Consider the following 21,682-nt stretch of genomic DNA (forward strand, 5'->3'; position numbering starts at 1 on the left):
CGAGAGTTGAGGCTCAGGTATGAAATGTATGGTTTTCAGAGTTTTTATCGGTTTTCAGCGTTATTTTGTTATCGTTTTTATCGTTAACTCGGTTTTCCTGGGTCTTTTCACGTGTATTATGAATAAATCTTCTTTTTTTTGGTACTGGTACTAGTTTTATTTTGTTGTATTTATCCGCGACACCTTAAAGGCCGGTCCGTGAAAATATTGTTGGGCATAAACTGGTCCGTGGCGCAAAAAAGGTTGGGGACCGTGTGACTGAGCCATTATGGCATTATGGGTATTTTAAATTACCTGGACGCAGTTACTAAAAAATTCAAATATTTTTACCCCTGCCTAATCGCCAGAGACAATGACACTGAGCTATCAGATTTTGTTGGCACCAAAATTCATACATTTTGGTTGTTTTTGTTCTTAACGTTGTATCCCATGTACATTTCCTTTTTTTGTGTAGTTTTGCCGAGTGCATTTATGTGTGCGTTACTAGTTTATGCAAATACCACTGACTGTCCTTTTTTTTCTTTCTTTTTTTTACATCCAACAGTTACAGACACACCGAGACACACCACACTGGACTTTCTGTCCAAAGATACAAATTACAATTCAGTAGTCATTTAACAACACATCCAATTTTTGAATTGGATTTGGATTTTAATTTGCCGGTTTGATACTGTCCAACATACTGTTTATTCCTGGGCTAAATCTGGGGGAAAATGCATTCAACTATAGAAAAACACACAATGGGATTTAAAAAAAGACAACACAAACTGGAAAAAGGACAACAAAACGTGTGAGCGTTCCTCGCAGCTGAGGTGCAGAGTACATTTTTTCAGAATCACAGAAAACACAAATGTGACTTAATCATAAACATGTTTCAAGTTAATGTGGAAAACAGAGGCTGAGTATAGTGGGGGGACAAACTCTGTTAGAGTTAATTAAAGCCATTGAAGAAGAATTAAGTCATGTCTGGAATGAAGCGGCAGCGTGTTAATGTTTGGAGGGGCAAAACAACGTTTACAGCAGACCCTTCCCACAAGTGCAACCCAGCCTGCCATCACAAGGTGTCTGAAAACACTGAAGACGAATTCTTATCGAGCTCATCTCCCCTCCTAATTACATGTTTTTGCTTTATGACTGCTTTTTGCCATACACAGCACAAACTCGCCCAAATACAGGCTGTGAATCTAAGTAGCCGTTTACAATAAACCTCACAGCGGCCAGATTTAGATAGGGAGGCATTAATTCTGACACACCAAAATGGAAAAAAGTAATCCAATTGAAATAAAAAAGGAGCCATGCCTCACTGCGGTCACTGCCACTTTCATGGTGAGATGGAATGGCGTATCTGCAGCTTAGAAACTTGTTAAATGTCGACTCCACCTCCCACGCTACTCTGTCATTTCATTCGAAGAGTTTACCGAAGATGCCCATGGCTCGCTGAATGCTCATCTGTGGCTGGCAGGGTAAATGATACGGTGAAAGCGGAGGAAAGGCTTTTCTAAAACCACAGATATATTACACAGTCCCAGGCCATTCACGATTCTTATGTACAGCAGATGTAAGCTGATGAAGATCAGGAAGTTAACACAGTTTAAGCTGCAGAAAGCATTACTTGGATAAGTCATGAGTCAGAGTTGTACTGGTTGTCAACCTCAACCATGTCAGGCTATCATCAGGATTACTTCACAACCACTTTTAGATACAATTCATGATGTTTATTGATAATACAATTATTTATTCTTATTTCATTAATTTGATTTTGTTAATTTCATTGATTTCTTTTTTTTTTTTGCTTACTGAATTTTGCATTTATTCTACTTGACATGTGTAAAAAAATGTCATGTGAGGCAGAAAGAGAAACAGAAAAACCAATTTAAAAAAAACTACTCACTGAATGTATAAATATCACATGGGCTGCGAGTGGAGCCTAATGAGACTCAATCTTACCAGGAAGGGTGGAGCCAGAGTTAACCATGGCCACGGTCTTGACCTTTGGTTAAGCTACAAAACCAGTGGTGACACCCATTAGAGCATCTCCTACAGTTAAAGATGGAATTAGTCCGAATAGTTCTCTGTGAACATCAAATAGTATTTTTTGCTTTAAATGCCCATCCCCAATCTCAGTATGGCAACTCCTAGATAAATTACAACTGCTTGCTTGGCTTCAAGCTATTAACTTGTAGCCAAACCAAAGCTTGTTCTAGCCAACTGACGTCATATGAGAACCTACTGGCCACAGCTACAAGTGTGATAAAAGATAGATGGTCCTCTCAGTCATCTAAATGGTAAATGGACTGATTCTTATATAGCGCTTTTCTACTCTCCCAGAGTACTCAAAGAGCTCATACAACACGCCACATTCACCCAGTCACACCCATTCTCACAAGCACTACCTCTATACTGAGTGCTTTCTAACTACACTCACACACATTCATACTCCGATGGATGCATCGGAGAGCAACTTGGGGGTTAGTATCTTGCCCAAGGATACTTGGCATGCAGACTGGAGGAGCCTGGGATTGAACCTCCAACCTTCCGATCAGTAGGTGACCTGCTCTACCTCCTGAGCTACAGCCACCCATCTAACAAGTATTGTTTGAAAGTTCTGTACTTTTTCAAACAAATTCCAGGAGCACAGTCGCAGATGATTCTTCACATTTAAGTAACAAAAGAGCATGAAACAGAGGGATAAATGTGACTGAAAGTAAATGATCTGCATGTCAGTGAGGATCATAGGACAATTACAAAAAACAAGCAGTCCACATGCATGGGTCACGAATGGAAACGCCTGTAACTCTGTAACATTAAAGTATTAAAGTGATGGCCTTTAGTACATTTAATGGGACAGGAGTCAGAAAATGATAACTCCTTCCACCTGGGAAGTTCGTCCAGTGGCTGCAGCATCAATTCCGTCTGGTTGGACTTTTTGTAAAGAATGTTAAACCTTCCTCCTTCCTTAAGAATTTAATACCAAATGCTCCATTTCACTACACCTTTACTTGCCTGGTCACACCAAAGTACAGATGAGAGAAAAAAAGAAGTTAGTCAGAAAAAAAAACAGTGTTTGCTAAGCTCTTGGTCATCTTTTAGTTAAATTGCCATTCTACAACAACCATGTTACTGGAGCAGGAATTTTTGAGTTTCTTGACCCAATCATTGGCAATTTAACAGACAGCGGACTGATTCTGACTTCTGGCCATTTTATCACCATTTAGATGCATGAAACTTGCTGACTTGATGACTGCAAGTGAACACCAATCTGGTCCCCATTGTTGAAGGAACCAAAAGCATTGAAATCACAAGTTCACTGCACATGGTTGCAATAATTTTGTTTGCACCACAACCTCTGGTCACTGTTTTGCCTACTATGACTGTAGCATAAGCATTGTGGAAGTGAAGAGTCCAATTGCTACAACTGCTACAGTCTTGAATGGCACATGTTTTCTTATTCAAGCTTCCATTTCATAACACTTTCCGAGGGTAGCAGGTCTAGACTGCTGGCAGGGGAGTTTGGCATTGTCCTGCTATTTTAACTTGGTGCTGATAATAAGCGGGTTTGATTATCAGCACACACCACTTCTTGTCAATCCATCTTAAATAAACTTGGCTCTAATTCATTGTTCAGTGGTTTCTGGAGTGGTCCTGTGCCCGTGTTGTGATTTCCAGAATGATGTAGTGCTGTCTAAAGACCCAAAGATCACAACTCCCTACAACCTACTCTAACCCTGAAGCAATGTATAAACATCCCCCACTTTAAAAAGCGCAAAAAATATGGTTTTTCAAGGTACAGTACAGGAAGGAAAAAGGGCCTTGACCATGTTTTCTTCAAACATGTTGACAATAAAGACTTATATAATCATCACCATCATGCAGTATTGGTTTTCAGCCCTATCTGTTGCATAAAGGGATTGTTTTCTATTATGTATTATAAATGCTAAAATCCCAGAATTCTCTTAAAATCTACTACTCTATGAAACTATTTGCCCAAAAAGTGTTTCATTCTCATCTTTACTTCTGAGGGATTCAGTTTCTCTGGGATGCTCTTTTTTTTTTCCTAATTACTGTTTATTTTTTTGCTTGATATTAGATAACTGTCCTAGTCTATTATTGCTGCCTCTTTCACAACTTTTTAAAAATGTGTTGCAGACAGCAAAGTGATCATTTATTTTGAAAGAAGGTTTTAATATGTTTTTATTATTTTTGTCTAAACATTGATCTTAAATGATTAGTAAATGACTGTTGTTAAACATTAAAACTAAAGCAGAATGCCTTTTTCAGATATGTAGCTTTAGATCATTGTCCAATTACACAATTTAGGTTTTTTTTCTCTGTAACACAGACTGCCATTAAAAAAAAAAAAAATCCCACACTAACAATAACTTCACTCCAGCTATCCTCCAGCTGCACTGGTAGAGCAGCACCCAGCTCCCTGAGCCTGAAGCGCAAACAGGAGGCTTCTCACAGGACGAAGCAGGTGAGCATCTTAGAAAAAAAAACCTCACTTCTGCCTCCTGGTGTTTCAAAGCTGCACTGTGGATCTCAGCCTCAAAAACCACAGACTGGTTTGCAAAAATTACACAGACAATATACAGACATAAACATGCCAGCATCATGACATGTTTTTACTCTGAGAAATATAAACCTGAACACAAATGAAAGGTCAGACTGCTGAGTTTGGAAATGCGTTTAGAAGAATACACACAGTCTGCTGAAAATTACACATGAGAAAGGGAAAGTTTCCAGCACCCATTAAAAGATGGGTGCAAATTCACATTTAACCCAATGTGACTGAAAATAGCTGTCTGCTCCGTATAGCACACCACAGCCTGACCAGTACAGAGCCTTCCGACTGGAGGAAAATATTGTCAGACTTGCAGTCTTTACTTTTCCAGAAAAAACATCCCGTCACAACCCACTTTGTAAATAACTTGATGTTTTTAGACTTTAAGAAAACACCTATGTTTGTGCAATTAAAAATGCTAAACAGGGACACTAACGCAGACATCTGTCACAAGAGTGCCAGTCAAAAGAGCTGTTAAAGGTGTTATGTTCACAGATCACCCTCACTGGGACATGTCACCCATAGAAAGTCTGCTAGGAATCCCCTGACTGCTGCTGCTCTGCACAGACAGAGAGAAGCAGAAGGAGTGAGGAGACAGAGAGAGAGAGAAAATCACCCTAGAGTGACAAGTGACATGGCACCATCATTAAAGATGACATCAGAATAAGGGAGGAACTTCCAGCAGGCAGATCCTCCACGCTGCTAAAGACCAGTATAAATACCTTGAGCCCAGTGCCCTGGGAAGCAGCAGCAGCCGCTCAGTCAAGAGAGACTCCACAACTAAGGATATACGAGCACCACGCCGGGACAGCAGCCTCCCAAGTTCCCCACTGTTTCTCCAGAGGCCTAAACCTTCCCGGTAAGGTGGCTTTTGCCTGATTTCAGGGGAATGTATCAGGGGATTCCCAGCTGGAGCCTGGCTCTGACTGAGAGGTGGGTCAGAGTGCTGACTGTAATGAGCCATGTGCTGCAGCTGGGTTTACACCAGGAGAGAGATTGCACCTGAGAGTGCCGATCCAACAAAATATTCCTCTAGCAGTGAATCAATAGATGTATGATTTTTTTTTTTTTTTTTAAAGGACAAGCCAGTTAAATTTTTGGCCATCTCCTCCACTTGCACTGATTGTATGTGAAGATGCTTTTTCTCATAAAAGTGATTTTCTTTTTTGTCTTTGCAGGTTTAGCGTCACAAGATGGACCTGAGGGTAACAAGCCTCCTCCTCGTCCTCCTAGCATTAGCTGAGGCAACGCCTGAGAGGTATTATCATGTCCCAAAAGTGAGCAAGACTCCCTACCCTGTCAAGAGTCATGGTGAGTTTTATTGTGTGTGTTTTATTTTCATAAAAATCCCAATAACAAATCAAGGAGGAGCCAGAATAGAAAACATGCCTTAAAAAACATGCAAAAAGTGCATCTATTTCTTTTAGTATGTTAACTCCAGACAAGCCCAGTGTTCAAATGACTGCAGGCTGGAACGCACACCTCTTTTAGACTCCATCAATTTCATAATCCATCACATTTTTGTTGAGCAGTTAAAACCAAATGAAAGTGCTAAAAAGGAATAGATGACACTTGTCATATTTTGTAACCTGCTCTATTGCTGGAAAAATGAGGGAAACAGTACAAATGATGAATAAGATGAATTAAGCGATATCATTCCAATACAACCATCTTTAATGCCCACCAGGTCACTGAAGACCAGGGTCATGGTCATGGTCAGGTTTCATTTTAGCCACATACTGTCAGAAACTACAAGATCCTGCATTGGGCATACATTTATTTTAAGCGTACAGTTCACCAAACTCTACAAAGGTCAGCACTGACCTGGTGGACATTAAGTTACAAAAGGTATAAAGGTTTAAAAACTTGACCAAAATAAAATAGTAGTAATTTTTAATAAAACTTATAATATTCACTGGGTTGCTTGCAAACCATGTAGGGTTCTAGCCACATACTAAATAAGCATAGCTTTAAAAACTTGAAGATTTTGCCTTTTACAGACATTTTTGCCTCATACTGTTACAAGATTCCAGTTTGGGTATGCTAGCCTGAATATTCCATATAAAGGGAGGAGATGTGAACCTAAGCCTAACTCCGTCCCTTACGATAAACTGGTTGCCAGCAACCTGCTGGACATTAAGAGGTTGAAAAAGGAAACTCAAAGCAAGGTTTTCAAGTCACCACCTCACGACAAAAATTGCCGTTTGAGCTGTCACCACTGATCTGATAACCTGCATGAACCCTGCAAACACAGCAGCCTTTTACATAGGTTGAAGACAATCTTTCAACAAGCTACACGTCATTATCCTCATCATAATTATCATCGCTACGAATGTCACATATCCTGGCAAACTCCTGACTCATATACATATGGAAAGTGCCACCCTCCTTAATTAAGTGCTATCAAGCAGGCCAAGTAAACTGCTGTGTACCGCTGTATATAACTGAAAGGTGGGGTAAGGCTGTAAGCAAGCACTTGTGCTCTGGATAAATTAAGTTTAAAGAGGAAAGCTGTGTATACTGCATGTGTCATAAAAAACAAAGCAGTAGTTATGACACAGCAACCAAGATGATGCCTAAAACTAAATTTTATACCCCAACAAAACAAAGAGTCAAACTTTCAGAAGGACTTATTTCTGCTGCTTTGCTCTGATGTGGTTTGACTTGTGTGCCTTTACGTAAATCTAGATTTCAAAGTCAACAATGCAAGCTCAAATTTGACAAATCTCCAAAACAGATGCTGTGACCACGTTGCAGGCACGCCCTCGCAAACTGCCTTGTGGTATTAAAATCACACCATACAATTACAAGGGCAAAAAAACCTATACAGGCTGCGGAGAAATGCTCTCATAAGTTCAAACAGTAAATCTCCCAAACAAACCACAGCAAATTTAATGGACCTTCACTCAGCTGAAAGAATGGAAACAGTCTTTCTAATATAAAAGACAGAATCAAGAGTCAGACTGAGGGGGTATTTACTGAAGCAGCCAAACTGAGCGTGGATAATGACACTACATGGAATGTGAGCCTAACCATGCACAGTGTTTACAGGCAACACGCAGTTCAGATCAGGGGTTAGCTACCGAGGCCAGTATCATCACCTTCATTTTGTGGTTTTCTTGGCTGCCAAAAATTCCCACTTCTGGACAAACATCTCCTGTGAGGTTTCAAGCACAGCCTTTATGTGACAGGAAAATGATAGCCCTCTCAGAGAACTTTTTTTTCTCAAAACACCATCTCAAAAGAGAGGCCAGCACCATTTGATTTGTTTCTCTGACAGGTCTTCATTTGACAAGGATGCATCCAGAGTTATGATGAAAAGCTACAGCATTTATATAAATGATTTGTCTTGTTAATATTAAAGCTCAGAGTGCTCAGGTTTTCATTTTTACAGTAGAAATGAAAATGACAATTATATTATTTATAAAGATACTTAAAGGTAGACAGCTCTGGAAACTGTGTCCTTTACTTTACTTTCACTAAAAGTATTAAATTAACTTTAAGATACTACCAAACTGAAAAATAATACATGTAAGTTTAAGTCATCAGTAAAAATTCCAATGCATGAACAACAAATGTAATCTCTTAATCTCAGCCATGTCGTCTGCAAAAGACTTGAGGTTAGGGTTGATTTTCACCAAACGGGCATATTTTCAGAAACTAAAAAATGTTGCCTTTCAAATCAAATCTCTTACATGCATTTTGATCCTGCAGTTAACCCCCCATTTTTTAACGATTTCTATTTGCATATTTCAAAAAAGACAAAAACTCCTGATACATGGTATATGTGAACCTAATCCTAATCCAAACCAGTCTGCTAGCAACCTGTTTGATGTTAAGAGGTCAAGAGACAACACAACTAGACTGTCTGGAAGTTATATGTGTTACCTTAGGTTTGAAGAACAAACTGCCAACTTTGTCCATGATGCTCCCTATCTACTGTTAAATTGGAGTAAAGCTATAAATAGTTTGTATTGTTGGAGAAAAGGAACTATGCTTAACTACACCTATATTATAGCTGTAAATTTAGTGAACACTAACTTCCACTACAAACTGGCATTATACACCAGTTTAGCACACATATTCATCCCACTTTAGCCATTACTTGTACTTGTATTGTACTTTATCCTGTTAGCAGTCGGACGTACCGCCCACGGTACATTGGATGGTTTAGGGGACTAATTGTAAATTTGTAGGACTGCTAAGGGGTTAAATGGCACGAAATGCATTAAGATGATGTTGATTTGATGCCACTAACTACACATTTACTAGCATGGGCAGTACAGGAAAAGGATGGGTGCAGTATTGGGTGGACATATACAGCTGCTGTTCATAGGAGAGGGTACAACTGGGTCTTATACCAGCAAGCATAAACTGTGTGGGAGCAACACCACAGATTACTGTGCTGTGAAGATCATGCTGTGAAAAACCCACTCCACAATTTACAGGGATCAGTGTTTCAAGTCAGATTGTGATCTTATGGAGAAGATATCAGATGTCAGGGTTATTCAAGGGTCATAAAAGGCTGTACAATAAATGGACACAAGATGCTCTCTTATGAAGCCACTATCTCAACATATAAATTCAATTTCAGTTCATCAATACATTTACTAAATTCAAAGATAAAGATAGAGCTGACCAAACGCTAAAACCAGAAAAAACGGAGGCATAATAACATTTTGACATATACATTCTATCAACTGATTAATTACTTTTTTTGTGGGTTTTTGTAATCCCTAGCTGTTGAAGGCCAGCCAGGCCCTCAAGGTCCTCCAGGTGAGCCAGGACCAATGGGACCTCCTGGACCTCCTGGAAAGAGTGGTGTGGGACACACTGGACCACAAGGCCCACCTGGACCACCCGGACCACCTGGTTTCACTCAAGCAGGTAAACCTGGTGTCTCAGGTAGCCCTGGAAAACCAGGCGCCCCTGGAAAGCCTGGAGAAAGAGGTCAGCCTGGCGCAACTGGACCAATGGGTCACAGAGGTGCACCTGGTACCCCTGGATCTCCTGGACCTGCTGGACTTTCTTCTGTTGGAAAACCTGGACCAGCTGGGATCTCTGGAGCAATGGGTCCAAGAGGAGAGCCTGGTTTAAAGGGACATCCTGGAATTCCTGGTCTTCATGGACCCAAAGGAGAGAGAGGCATTGGAGTTCCTGGCGTTCAAGGACCAGCAGGGCCTGTTGGGCCAATGGGCCCATCTGGAATGCCTGGAAAACCTGGAATTGGTAAACCTGGTGCCACCGGTTATCCTGGAGAACCTGGCAAGCCTGGTGAGCCTGGAAGAGATGGTTCACCTGGACCAATGGGTGTGCAAGGGCCAAAGGGTCATACTGGGCAACCAGGCACAGGAGCACCAGGAAAACCCGGTCAGAATGGCACCCCAGGTATGCCTGGACCAATGGGAGTAAAAGGTCCACAGGGTCCTGCTGGTCAACCAGGCTCACCTGGCATGCCAGGTGTTGGCAAAACAGGTGAACCTGGAATTCCAGGTAGCAGAGGAGCCCCCGGTAGTCCAGGAACTACTGGTCAAAAAGGAGAGCCAGGCCCAACTGGATTTACCGGTCAGCCAGGTGCTACTGGTCCCATGGGTCCAGCTGGCCCACAGGGTGCAAGAGGATTTCAGGGTGAGACAGGCCCAGTTGGGCCCAAAGGTGACATTGGCATGGTAGGTGCACCGGGCCCAAGAGGAACCAAAGGAGAACAGGGAGCTCCAGGTTTCACTGGAAAACCAGGTACCCCTGGAGCAGTAGGTCCATCGGGAATCCCAGGTCATAATGGTGCTCAAGGTCCAAAGGGTTCACAAGGCCATCAAGGTGCCCCAGGACTCCCAGGTATTAATGGTGCCCAAGGGCCAAAGGGACACACTGGCACCCCAGGAGCACCAGGTAAAAGTGGTGAGTCTGGACTGCCTGGACCAATGGGACCCGTTGGACCTCCTGGTCCTTCAGGTCCCACTGGATTCAAGGGTCATCCAGGTCTTCCAGGTCCACCTGGCCCAGCTGGCTTGACAGCTAAGGGAATTCCTGGTCCCCATGGTCCTCCTGGAATTCCTGGTTCCAGAGGTCATGATGGTCTCCCAGGTCCTGCTGGTCCTCCTGGACCACCTGGTCCACCAGGAGAAATGGTCTACCACCATGAGAAGAGCATGCCAATCAAATCTCATGAGGTTGTGATGCCTCAGATGATTAAGGCTCCTATGTCCGCTTTTAGTGCTGTGCTAACCACGGCCTACCCCCCAGCGGGAACCCCTATTCAGTTTAACCAGATTCTGTACAATGGCGAGAACCATTATGACCCTCACAGTGGCGTATTCACCTGCCAGGTCTCAGGCCTCTACTATTTCAGCTATCACTTTCATGTCAATGGTGCCAATGCTTTGGTGGCCCTCTACAGAAATGAGGAGCCAGTTCTTTTCACCTATGATGAGTACAACAAGGGCTTCCTGGATGAGATGGCAGGCAGTGCTGTTCTCCAGCTGTATACAGGTGACAGAGTCTATATTCAGGTCCCTGATGAGGAGAGTAATGGCATATTTGCTGCCGATAATGTTCACTGCGGTTTCTCTGGGTTCTTGATTGCCTCAACGTGATTTCACAAATCCAAATAAACCTCAAAACCTTATAAAACATTTAAATACTCAGAGAAAAATATCACTTTACAAAGTTCAGAATTTGGATTGCAGATTAAAGAAAAATGTGGTTACAAGTTTTAAAGGTTTAACCGCCTCATTAAATGTCTTCAATTTGCTAAGAAGTTGTTCAGAAATTGATTGCAGATTAAAAATGATCACTTTCCCCAGTTTACTTTGTGTGTGCCTTTGAAATTTTAAAATCCATGAAACATAACAACATAAGATACATGATACTTTAAGTGGTGCTCTACAACTGCCTGTAACATTTACAGCATGTCTTTTACTTGTGTTTGTTTTATTAATGTCTGTTGTTTAAGAATTTTCCTGTAATATACATATAAAAAGACATACAAGAAGGCAAATGTGTACTATATGTCATTAGAGATCAGCACATTCTCACAAGCACTGTGATCAGGAAAGGAACGTAAGATAAAAAAAATTCAAACCATTTTTTCTAAACAACTATGTCTCCTTGGATGTGTTAAGTTATGTACCACTCACTGACCAAACATGGAATAAAAGTTCTTATTTGAAAACGAAAGATTACCTATGTGTGTTAATTTGTGTTCTTCTCATAAGAAATCTAAAATGTATGCAGGTTTGTAATAAAATTCTTACCTCTGAACGCAGATGTGTTGTAATTGTGGTCAATGGCAGCCACCATGTCTTTCCAAAAGTCAGAATTCACCTCATTTCCTCGCTGTTTGAGAAACAAACATAAATTAAGTTTCAGTATGTGTTCTCTTCATGAAAATGCCAACCAATATTACAAATCTCACAGTAAAAAAACAAAAATGACCTTGTGCAACATGTCAACGACTCGTCCACAGAGAAGGGCACCAGGCAGATCAAAGTAGTTATCATAGAAGTAGTATTTTGCTGCAAAGACCAAAAGAAAATATTAGCAAATGAATGAAATGTAAAAAAAAAACTGGGAAAAAATATAAAGAAAATATACATTAGCTTCTCAACTGCTTAAGCTCCAACAAGTCACTGGCAAACCACTACGCCTGAATTTAGCCACAAATTAAAAAAGCACAGTTTCAAAAACATTACAGTGAAAGATATTACCTTTCAAATCAAGTTTTTCACATGCAATCTGCTGTAAGCTTATTATTCAGTTTAAGATTATTATTCAGTAAGGTATCCCAAATAGGTGAAATTTCCATATAAAGGAGAAGACATCACCAACCCACAGGTCTCTAGTGATATGGGAGATATTAAGAGGTCAGGAGCTAACAGCTTACAGTTACTGATTGATACAGATGGATGTAAACATCATACAAGATCTCGTGAAGGAGGTACTGAGGCTATTAAAGTGATTCCACTCTCTTTTGGGGCCATAATGTTTGATGATTTCTTCTGTGCTGAGATCACTGGTTCCATGTGTCGCTCTATTCAAACAGAAGAAAAACCGTGATAAAGTTATCATCTCACTTTGAAGTTCTGTGAACGCTGAAACTGTCATGATGCAGACTCATACCTTAAGACAGTTCCATCTTCCGCTAGCTTTACAAGGTTTCCATCCTCCAGATCCACCACTAGCCCTTTAAAACTGAACACAAAAGTCTCTGTTAGAAAAACTATCTGCAGTTACTTGATTTACAAGTACAAAATCAGTGGTCAAGCAATTGTTTGCCATCTGTTGAGCCTACCAATTGTTGGTTTCACCGTGTGTTCAGTGGAAAATGCTTATACGCCACAGCCAGATGGATAAAGAATGTGTATGCACAAAAACTTGCATAAATGGGAAATGTGCTGTAGAACTATAGCAACACCAGGCGTACGTCTGACCATACCTACAACTCTTTTTTTTAAGCAAGGCAAGACCTTTGGACTTGAGCAAAATAATAAGGTGAAGCCATATTTAACATTTAACAGCAACACTTTCACATTTCAAATTGTACCCTAATAAATGGGTGCTATAAATAGCTGATGTTTTCTTTCTGCGAACTGATGTACTTTTTTCCTTTTTACATCTGCCAGGTCCTTTTGTTCTAAATGTAGAGTTGATAGCCTCCATTACTCTTTCTCCTTTGAGTAGTTTTTCTTTTGCTGTCTGATATCAGATCTAAGATTGCTAAACACACATTTCTATTGTGAATTTACATCCATCCATGGCTAATAAAGGGAGAGGGAATGAGCCACAGGTGTAAAAACACAAGACGACTAACATTTATTAAACAAGACTGTGTCCATGCACAACTTTGTAAATCTGATAAAGAAAAATAATGTGTGGGTAAATTACAATAAAGTTTCTTGCATTTTATTGTAACTTAAAGACTGTTATCAGGGTGTAGATGCCATAAAAGTGCAAAAACAACTCCAAATTGATTCATTATTAATTATCTTTTCAACCTGAAAACACCAACATGAATTTTGTAACACTATCACTACCTTATCCAGCTAGCATTAGCCAATTAGCTGAAGAATTAGCTTGTCTTTTGTGTCCTGACATCCCTTTTGAAGAGGAAATTTTGACCCATTTAGATGTAAAACTTTTGCATACTTTTTATACAGAATATATAAGGGACATTCTTTTTCATGCTTTTGTCCTGGTGAAAGTACTCAAGATATACTTAAAAGAAAACCACCAAAGTGGAGCTCCTGCAATGACTTTGATTGATTAAAAGTGATTAAAATACAACTTTCAGTATGTCCACACTTCTTTGGTTTTGTACATATGAGAGGCAGAATATTTGTGGTTTGAAACAAATTGATATGTCTGCACTATGGTTTGATGAAATGTTCAGTAAGGTTGAATGGTACTCTGCCCTTCAGGGCTTCACACAAATGAAAACTGTGAATAGGAATGCTTGCACTTCGGTGGGTGCTGATAGTGACATCTGAATGCGAATATTGATTTTACTTGGATATGGGTTAGTACTGGCCTACTAACAGTCAACACAGCAGAGGGAAAGATACATTCATCAATGATGAAGTGCAGGTTAACATTCTGTTCTTCAAAGATGTTGCTTCTTTTTTAGCCATTAATATCAGATGAATGTAGTACCTGAGGGATCGTCAGATATTCATTACACGTGTTTCTGTCCCATTTTGCTTTAGGCCGACAAAACTGATGCTGCTGCTGACTCACCAGAAATCCCAGGTAGCAGGAGTTAGATTCAGCAGGTCTTTGTCATATCCTTTATGCTCCACCAGATATCTGGCAAAGCTCTCGTAGATAAGCTGTAAACACAAAGAGCACATACCATCACACACCGAAGTGTACAGAGAGTGCTACAGAATGCCAAAAATATACAGGTTTATATTCCAAATTAAGGCTATACTAAAGACTTTCCTCATTCTTCTCTGGTGAAGGTTATTAGCATTTTTTCAACATGTTTTATACTGGGGGTTTATTTATACTGGGGGTTTATTTATTCATATCTAAACCATGCTTTTCTTTTCTTAACAAGTTAACACAGACTCATTGCCAAAAAAAGACCTATTATGACCCTGATATAATGAAGAACAACTAGTTATTGCTCATAACCGCTCAGGTTTTTTTTTTTTTTTAATTTACAGAAATACTTATTATAGAATATGACCTCCATGAGTCAGCATAAGCATAGAAACAGCTGCACAAAGTATGGGTCCACAAAGGGAACCAATGGATTATAGTGCTCACAGACTCTAAAGACCCCAAGGTAACTATAAACTGGAGAGTTCACGTACTAAGCTTGTCAGTATTTAAACCTTTCATGTTACACATATCTGTACGATGCTTTGTGAACACCAAAGGAAAAATCCACATCACGGCATTAAGTTAGTTTTCACTCACAGATAATAAACACTAGTCTATTAAAACTGGACGACATCTTTATCACTGACATATCCATTGTGTGATATGTGTAAAGAATTGAACTGTGCGTATCTGACATTGATGGAAAACAAATGAACTCCAGGCCTTGGTAAGTTGCAGGAAACAAGGATTCAGCAGTTATTTATTTGTCATACGATGTCACGGGATCCAGCAACACCCCGCGAGTCCGCAGTGTTGTTATATTTACTCTAACGACATCAGATGAAGAAGGGTGTGAAAATGTGCTGGCTATCAGCAGGCCTCTGAGGGGACTTAAACACTTAAAGACATGTATGTGTGAGCATCACCGCCGACGTTCACCCCGTGAGTCACGCAGAGTGACTGCAGCAGCGGCAGCATCACATCAAACCTCCCACAGCACACACCAGCGTTTTCACCAGCGAGCCTTGATGCCAGTGAAAAATGCCACAGATGCCCGCTGAGCCCGCTGGCCAGCCACGGGTTGTTTCTATTCCAGATGTGTTGCGAGCCAGCGCCTCGCGGCCACCGTACGGTTGTGTGCGTGTGAAGCTAGCCGCGCGCGCTGCACACTCACCCTGGAGGTCTCTTTCAGATGGTAGCGGCAGAGCGTGTGGTCCAGGTCGAAGCCGATAACGTCGCAGTCCGAAAGGCTGAAGTATTCGCTCATTGTTGCTGAGGCTGGGGGACGCTCCGAAGCACCAACTTGGGCACAGCAGCACAAACACTCCGAGTGTGTCAATGTCACCGTGTGACGGCGAGGATGGCTCTGCGCTCTGCAGCCGCTGCGCTCTGCCTGCGCGAAAATAATCCCACCAGCGCGGCTTTTCCTCAACGCAAATGGCTGATCACAGAACGGTTAATGTCAATAAGTTGTCCACATGGAGGCAGAAGTTTAACTCCTGTGTGCCAGAAGAAGACAAGACAGCACGCAGTGCTTCCGGGTGTGAAACCGTAATACACAGTGTATAGGTATCGGGTAAATTAGGTAAAAGTCGTCCATCTAGGGCACGCAAAGGCTAATGCCTGCAGTAGTGATTGCAGCATCCCACCACGTACATATACCCGCACTTGTACAGATATAATTAGTCTCTCCAGTTGGAGGCTCTGGGAGATCACAACAATGCACGGTTTGTCACACAGAATAGACTAAATTAATCATGTATACAATGTACACAAACAGAAAACAGCAAATGCTTACAGACAACTGAACCTGATAGCCAGCGTTAAAGACAAATACAAAAAAAAACTGGATCAAAAAATAGACAATGTAGAAAATCAAGACATAAATACACAGAACACAAAGAAACTAAAACCACGAATAGATGAAAAAACAAAGAATTAATAAATCTGGAAAACACAAAGTAATACAAACAACATTCATAAAAACATAAAGCTGTTCTTTCTGGTTGCCAGAAAAAAAGCTTTAAAGATGATGAAGAATCTGCTGAAGAATCAGCATATATGCAAAAACATACTTCTAGTTCTGCTGCTTCAGAAATAAACACACACAAACAAAAAGAAGGACAATTCAAGTCTATGAACATGAACAAATGCAGCACAGTTGGCAGATATCTTGAATAGCCAAATCATGAATCTAAATCATGTGGTCTAAAATCATGTGTTTATCCATTTATTCTTCCTCTTTGTGAACATTTCCTTGTTTGTCATAAGAACGACCCTGTCACAGGGTGAAAGGGTACTTCACCTTCCACCCTGTGACAGATGGGACAGATTCTAATAGCTAAACTGAACTGAAGAAGTTAAGAAGATGGACAATGGCAATGCCAAGGAGCTGTCAGACCACACATGTTAAATAAATGTATACACAATATAGACTTTAAAAATAGTTTTAAGTTAAAAGTACATTACAAATTTAAGAGAATGTGAAAAAAAAACATACATGAGAGCAGGCTGTAGTTGACTTATTTTACTCAGTGCTGATACAACCACCGCTCCCAAACCCAACCTTAATTTTAAGGTCAATTTGTCTTACACAGCTACCACCATCCAAACATCACCTGAAGTCGCCTTTGTTGTAGTTTGCACTACTGTAGGACCACATTAGGCCATGACACATGCACATGCAATAACATTACAGTAACCTGTCTTTCAATCTTTAGCTTTTTATTTTGTTCTCAAGAGAAATCCTTTCATTTTTCAACAGCACACTTTTATAGTTTCGTCCCCACGTGTCGTGGATTTTACAGGACATGTAATGTGTCCAATAAGATTAATTTTAAATGTATTGGAGAAACATATTTGGTTTTGATTTATGTTTTCCTATTTTGTATATGTTTTATATTTGACCTTTTTCAAACAGAGTCCCAAAGCATTTTTATTTCAACAGCCCTTATTGCCCTTAATAACAGTTTTAACTATGTTTACCTCTTTCACCATTTCTACAGTTAAAAGAGGAAACAAAGGTCAGCAGTTAGAATCAAATTGTGGTGGCCAGTTATTTAGATATGTGTCTGAACTCCATCAGGAAGTCTGGCAGTAGCACCTCTATAGAGATGCAGTGAGTGTGGTATAGATAACAGACAGAAAGTACTACATATTATTCCCACATCATGGAGAAATGCAATAACAACATTATGGAAATAAAAATATGAAATATGCAAATTATTTAAGCATTGCAAAATTAACCAAAACTATTAATGGAATGTGAAGAAACAGCAATGACTTAATGAACAAAACATCTATGAAGTATGTTGTAGAGATCTAATCTGAAGGTGAACAGTGGCCAGGCTGGTGTAATATCAGTATGTACCCTAAGGTGGTGTGGAAAGATAATGTCCCTGCTGTCATGGGATGAAAGGCAAGGAGACAGACAAACATTCACTCTTACAACTCCAGTCTTTCCTAACATGCATCCTTTGGAATGCAGGTGGAAATCTGCGCACGCAAAGGGACCAATCCAAAAGGGTAGTTTCAGAAAGAGAAAAATTTTTAATCAAAGCTTGGTTATATAATGCAAAATGAGCTCCTAAGTGAACATGATTCATAATAGTTGCTTTCTGGTAAGGAAGTCAGTGAGAAGAATGCTTGCTATGTTTGAAGCAAGGACAACCAGTTGGTTGAGAGTGACGCATAGTAGCACTGTCCTGAAAAAGGTATCTTCCAGTCAAGTGGAGTTAGGTTTGACACATATACTGCCCATTTCCAAAATATGTTCATTTGTCATCATTTAAGTGTAATTTTAAATTCTCTTTGAATGTGTTACTGCATGTCAGTGTGTTCATGTCTGGAAATAATTTTGTTCACAGAGGTTTTTATTCTTTTTGTAAACATTGCATCCTTGTCATTGTGCTAATAGTCAGTGTTAGTCATAGGTCACATTATGGTAATCTTCCAAGCTAGAATGCTTTCCTGGAAGATAAAAAAGTCATGTCTAACCCGGGTTTGCTAAAAGTTGCTTTCGGATTAGATACTCATTTTCAACAGTATTAACACCAAAAGTTCCACCTTTGCCTCCTTTAGTTAAAAACTTCACACCCACTCAGCATAAAACATGGATGTACTGTAGCTTCCTGGGTTGAAAACAAAAGCCAATTTGGACATGCCTTAAACTTGCCTTCTATCTCAAGGACACCAGAAAGTGGTAATAACAGGTTGAAAAAAGTCTACAAGAATGTGGTTTTGTGCCTTGCCCTCTGTAAACACTTTCCAGATGAGTTTATGGACTCAGCCACTCACCTTTAGTCAGATAATAACTAGTCGAGTCTTTTTTGGAAGTCTTGCTCATACTATTTTTTAAAAATACTGGCAGCTGCCAGTGCCACCAGACTCCTAGTATAGACACCTATCTTATCAATCATAGTTGACATCTTTCTCGTGTTATCGTGTTGACAAGATTTTCAGAAAAAGTATCATCTGAAACCTAAGAGACCTCAAGGTGAATGAGGTCTGAAGTAAGATTTTTCAAATCAAATTCAAATTTTTCAAATCTTACTTCAACTTATTCTTGAGTTATCTTGTTCATAAAGTTGGGTGTCTGAGCCGCACACCCACTTGCCCCACAGGTAGACAATACCTCATTCAGCTGAGGGGTAAAAACAGTGCATGCTCACTGGCTAACAGCTTATTATGATTAGCTAATAAGCCTCAGAAATTGCAAGCTAACAGCACTTCAGATTACAGCCCAGATAAATGCCACACAGAGTTCCAGTAGCAGACACATCTCTACATCAACTGTTTAGAGGAGACTGCGTGAATCGGGCCTTTATTGTCAAAGAATAGGTAAAAAACACCAAGGAGAAGAGATTTGTTTGGGAAAAGAAAGACTGAATGGACATTAGATCAGTAGAAATCTGCGCTTTGGGCTGATGAGTCCAAATTTGAGATCTTTGGTTCCACCTTACAATAGGAGATAGGATAAATGGTCACTTGAAGCTGGTTATTCACTAGCCATCCTGGTCTAGGTTTGAGCATGCTCACATGAAAGGGGTGCCATTGGCAACATCTGGTCATTTACACTGATGGCTTACATTTTATGGTCAGTAAAACTGGAAAAGAGCTACTACAGTGGTGTGAGGAAGTGTTTGCCTGCCTCCTGATTTCCCATTTTTTTGTATGTTGGTCACACTTAAATGTTACAGATCAAACAAATTTAAATATAAGATAAAATAACAGAAGTAAACACAAAATACAGGTTATAAATGAAGGTGTTCATTATGGGAGGGGGGGGGGGGTCCAAACCTACAGGTCTGTAAAACAGGTTTGTTTTACAAACCTGATAACCTTTAGCAGCAACAATTGCAATCAAGCATATGCAATAACTGGCAATGAGTCTTTTACAGCTCTGTGGAGGAATTTTGGCCAACTCATCTTTCCAGAATTGTTGTAATTTAGCCACATTAGAGGGTTTTCAAACATGAACCACCTTTTTCAGGTCATGCCACAGCATCTCAATTGGGTTCAGGTCAGGACTTTGACTAGGCCACTTCAAAGACTTCATTTTGTTTTTCTTTTGCACTTCAGCTACAGGTCATGAACAGATGGGCAGACATTCTCCTTCAGGATGTCTTGGTAGACAGCAGAATTCAAAGTTCCATTTGCCACAGCAAGTCCTTCAGGTCATGAGGTACCAAAACAACCCCAGTAGGGGGGATTACTCCGGGCATTACTCCAGACAGGCTGATGGCCTCTGTGCACGTCTGGGTGAGCCATGCAGGAAGGTAAGGTAGGTACTATTATGAGTTTTTGGGTCTTCTGAGTTTTCGCTAGCTCGTTGTTTTATGCCTCTGTATTCTGTCTTATTATTTAGCCTATTGGTTACTGTTGCCTGCGACAGACTGGTGACCTGTCCAGGGTGTACACCGCCTCTCGCCCTATGACAGCTGGGATAGGCTCCAGTGCCCCCTGCGACCCTGAAAAGGACAAGCGGAAGCATAGTACACAGGAACATCTGTGCCCAGTATAACCTGGAAGTCCCAAGGTCAAAATGGGAGCCGCCCCCAAGGGTGGTGGAGAATGACTGAGCTAAGATCCTGTGGGACTTCCAGATACAGATGGACAAAATGATGGTGGCTAACCAACCGGACATAGTGGTAGTAGACAAACAGGGGAAGACGGCCGTAGTGATACATGTAGCGGTTTCCAATGACAGCAACATCAGAAAGAAGGAACACGAGAAGCTCGAGAAATACCAAGGGCTCAGAGAAGAGCTTGAGAAAATGTGGAGGGTGAAGGTAACATTGGTCCCAGTGGTAATCAAAACACTAGGTGCGGTGACTCCCAAACTAGCCGTGTGGCTCCAGCAGATCCCAGGAACAACATCGGAGATTTCTGTCCAGCAGAGCGCAGTCCTACGAACAGCTCCCAGGCCTCTGGTAGAGGACCCGAGCTTGAAGGATAAACCGCCCGCAGGGGCAAGAGGGGATTTTTTTTTTGTATGTATGTTGTCTGAGTTCTCCCTTGCCCTTTTAAATGATCTGTTCCCGACCAGAACCGTGTTTTGTTTTGTAAGTGCAAAGTAATAAAGAGTTTTTATGTCCCATCTTCTGACTCATCCTCCCGCCTGCCACACAGCATCCTTGAAAAAAATAACATCAAAAATCAACATGCTTTCTCAACATCTGAGAGCCTGTTTTAGTGCCAGTGTTGAGAAAGCACTGCACATCTCTCCTAGGCACAATAGACCCTAAATACTTCCTGAGAGAATCTCAGCTCATGAAGAAGCTTTGGCACCCCAGGCTGGTCCAGTTGTCTGCAGCAGGGAGGACCCGTCTACATCATCACAGAACTCATGACAAATGGTAGCCTTCTGGAATATCTTCAAAGTAAGACAGCAACACTATTTATTTTCCACATTTGACCCTGTCATAAAGCAGAAGCAGCTCAAAATCACTTGAACATTGCTGCTGCTGTTCTTTGAAAACAGTCTCACCACCTGTGACAGGCCGAGGTACAGAGACCCTCATCAAAGCAAAGAAACTCATTTAATTCTAAACATCATCTGCAACAACACATTAGTATAAATTATACTTTTATCTGGTTTCTGTTAAGAGGGTGAGTTTAAATCAGACATTTTTGACCTCTGAGATCAAATGTGGGAAGAAAAAAACTGAGGTGAAAAAGATGTAAGATTTTGTTCTGTAAGGAGTAGTTGCTTGATATATTTTAGTCTGTTAATTTGATGACATTCTGTAGAAATCTAATGAACTTTAAAGTCAATATTTGGTATGATCTTAGAATTTT

General features: G+C 40.6%; 2 protein-coding genes across 2 annotated transcripts in view; one reads left to right on the forward strand and one right to left on the reverse strand.

Annotated features, from left to right (window-relative positions):
• Positions 1–15,955, reverse strand: part of nt5dc1 (5'-nucleotidase domain containing 1) — a 76,472-nt gene extending 60,517 nt beyond the window's left edge. Inside the window, exons 1-6 of the mRNA XM_005745745.2 lie at positions 15,558–15,955; positions 14,294–14,385; positions 12,680–12,751; positions 12,481–12,590; positions 11,996–12,075; positions 11,815–11,896 (exon numbers count right to left, since the gene is read on the reverse strand). Coding sequence (XP_005745802.1) covers positions 11,815–11,896; positions 11,996–12,075; positions 12,481–12,590; positions 12,680–12,751; positions 14,294–14,385; positions 15,558–15,650 — 529 coding nt within the window. The 5' untranslated portion in view covers positions 15,651–15,955. The remainder of the gene's footprint in view (positions 1–11,814; positions 11,897–11,995; positions 12,076–12,480; positions 12,591–12,679; positions 12,752–14,293; positions 14,386–15,557) is intronic.
• Positions 5,304–11,737, forward strand: col10a1b (collagen, type X, alpha 1b). Its single transcript, XM_005745744.1, has 3 exons — positions 5,304–5,420; positions 5,740–5,872; positions 9,302–11,737. The coding sequence occupies exons 2-3, from the start codon at positions 5,755–5,757 to the stop codon at positions 11,152–11,154; spliced, it is 1,971 nt and encodes a 656-aa protein (XP_005745801.1). The 5' UTR covers positions 5,304–5,420; positions 5,740–5,754; the 3' UTR covers positions 11,155–11,737.
• Positions 15,956–21,682: the final 5,727 nt, after the last annotated feature.

The sequence above is a fragment of the Pundamilia nyererei genome, unplaced genomic scaffold, assembly GCF_000239375.1.
Source record: "Pundamilia nyererei isolate P.nyererei 1_Seehausen unplaced genomic scaffold, PunNye1.0 scaffold00165, whole genome shotgun sequence".
NCBI lineage: Eukaryota > Metazoa > Chordata > Actinopteri > Cichliformes > Cichlidae > Pundamilia > Pundamilia nyererei.

Bases quoted from the DNA above. Each gene is read 5' to 3' on its own strand.
- col10a1b (XM_005745744.1), top strand. From the start codon at position 5,755: ATGGACCTGAGGGTAACAAGCCTCCTCCTCGTCCTCCTAGCATTAGCT. The intron at 5,873-9,301 runs GTGAGTTTTATT...TGTAATCCCTAG, and splicing joins CTACCCTGTCAAGAGTCATG to CTGTTGAAGGCCAGCCAGGC.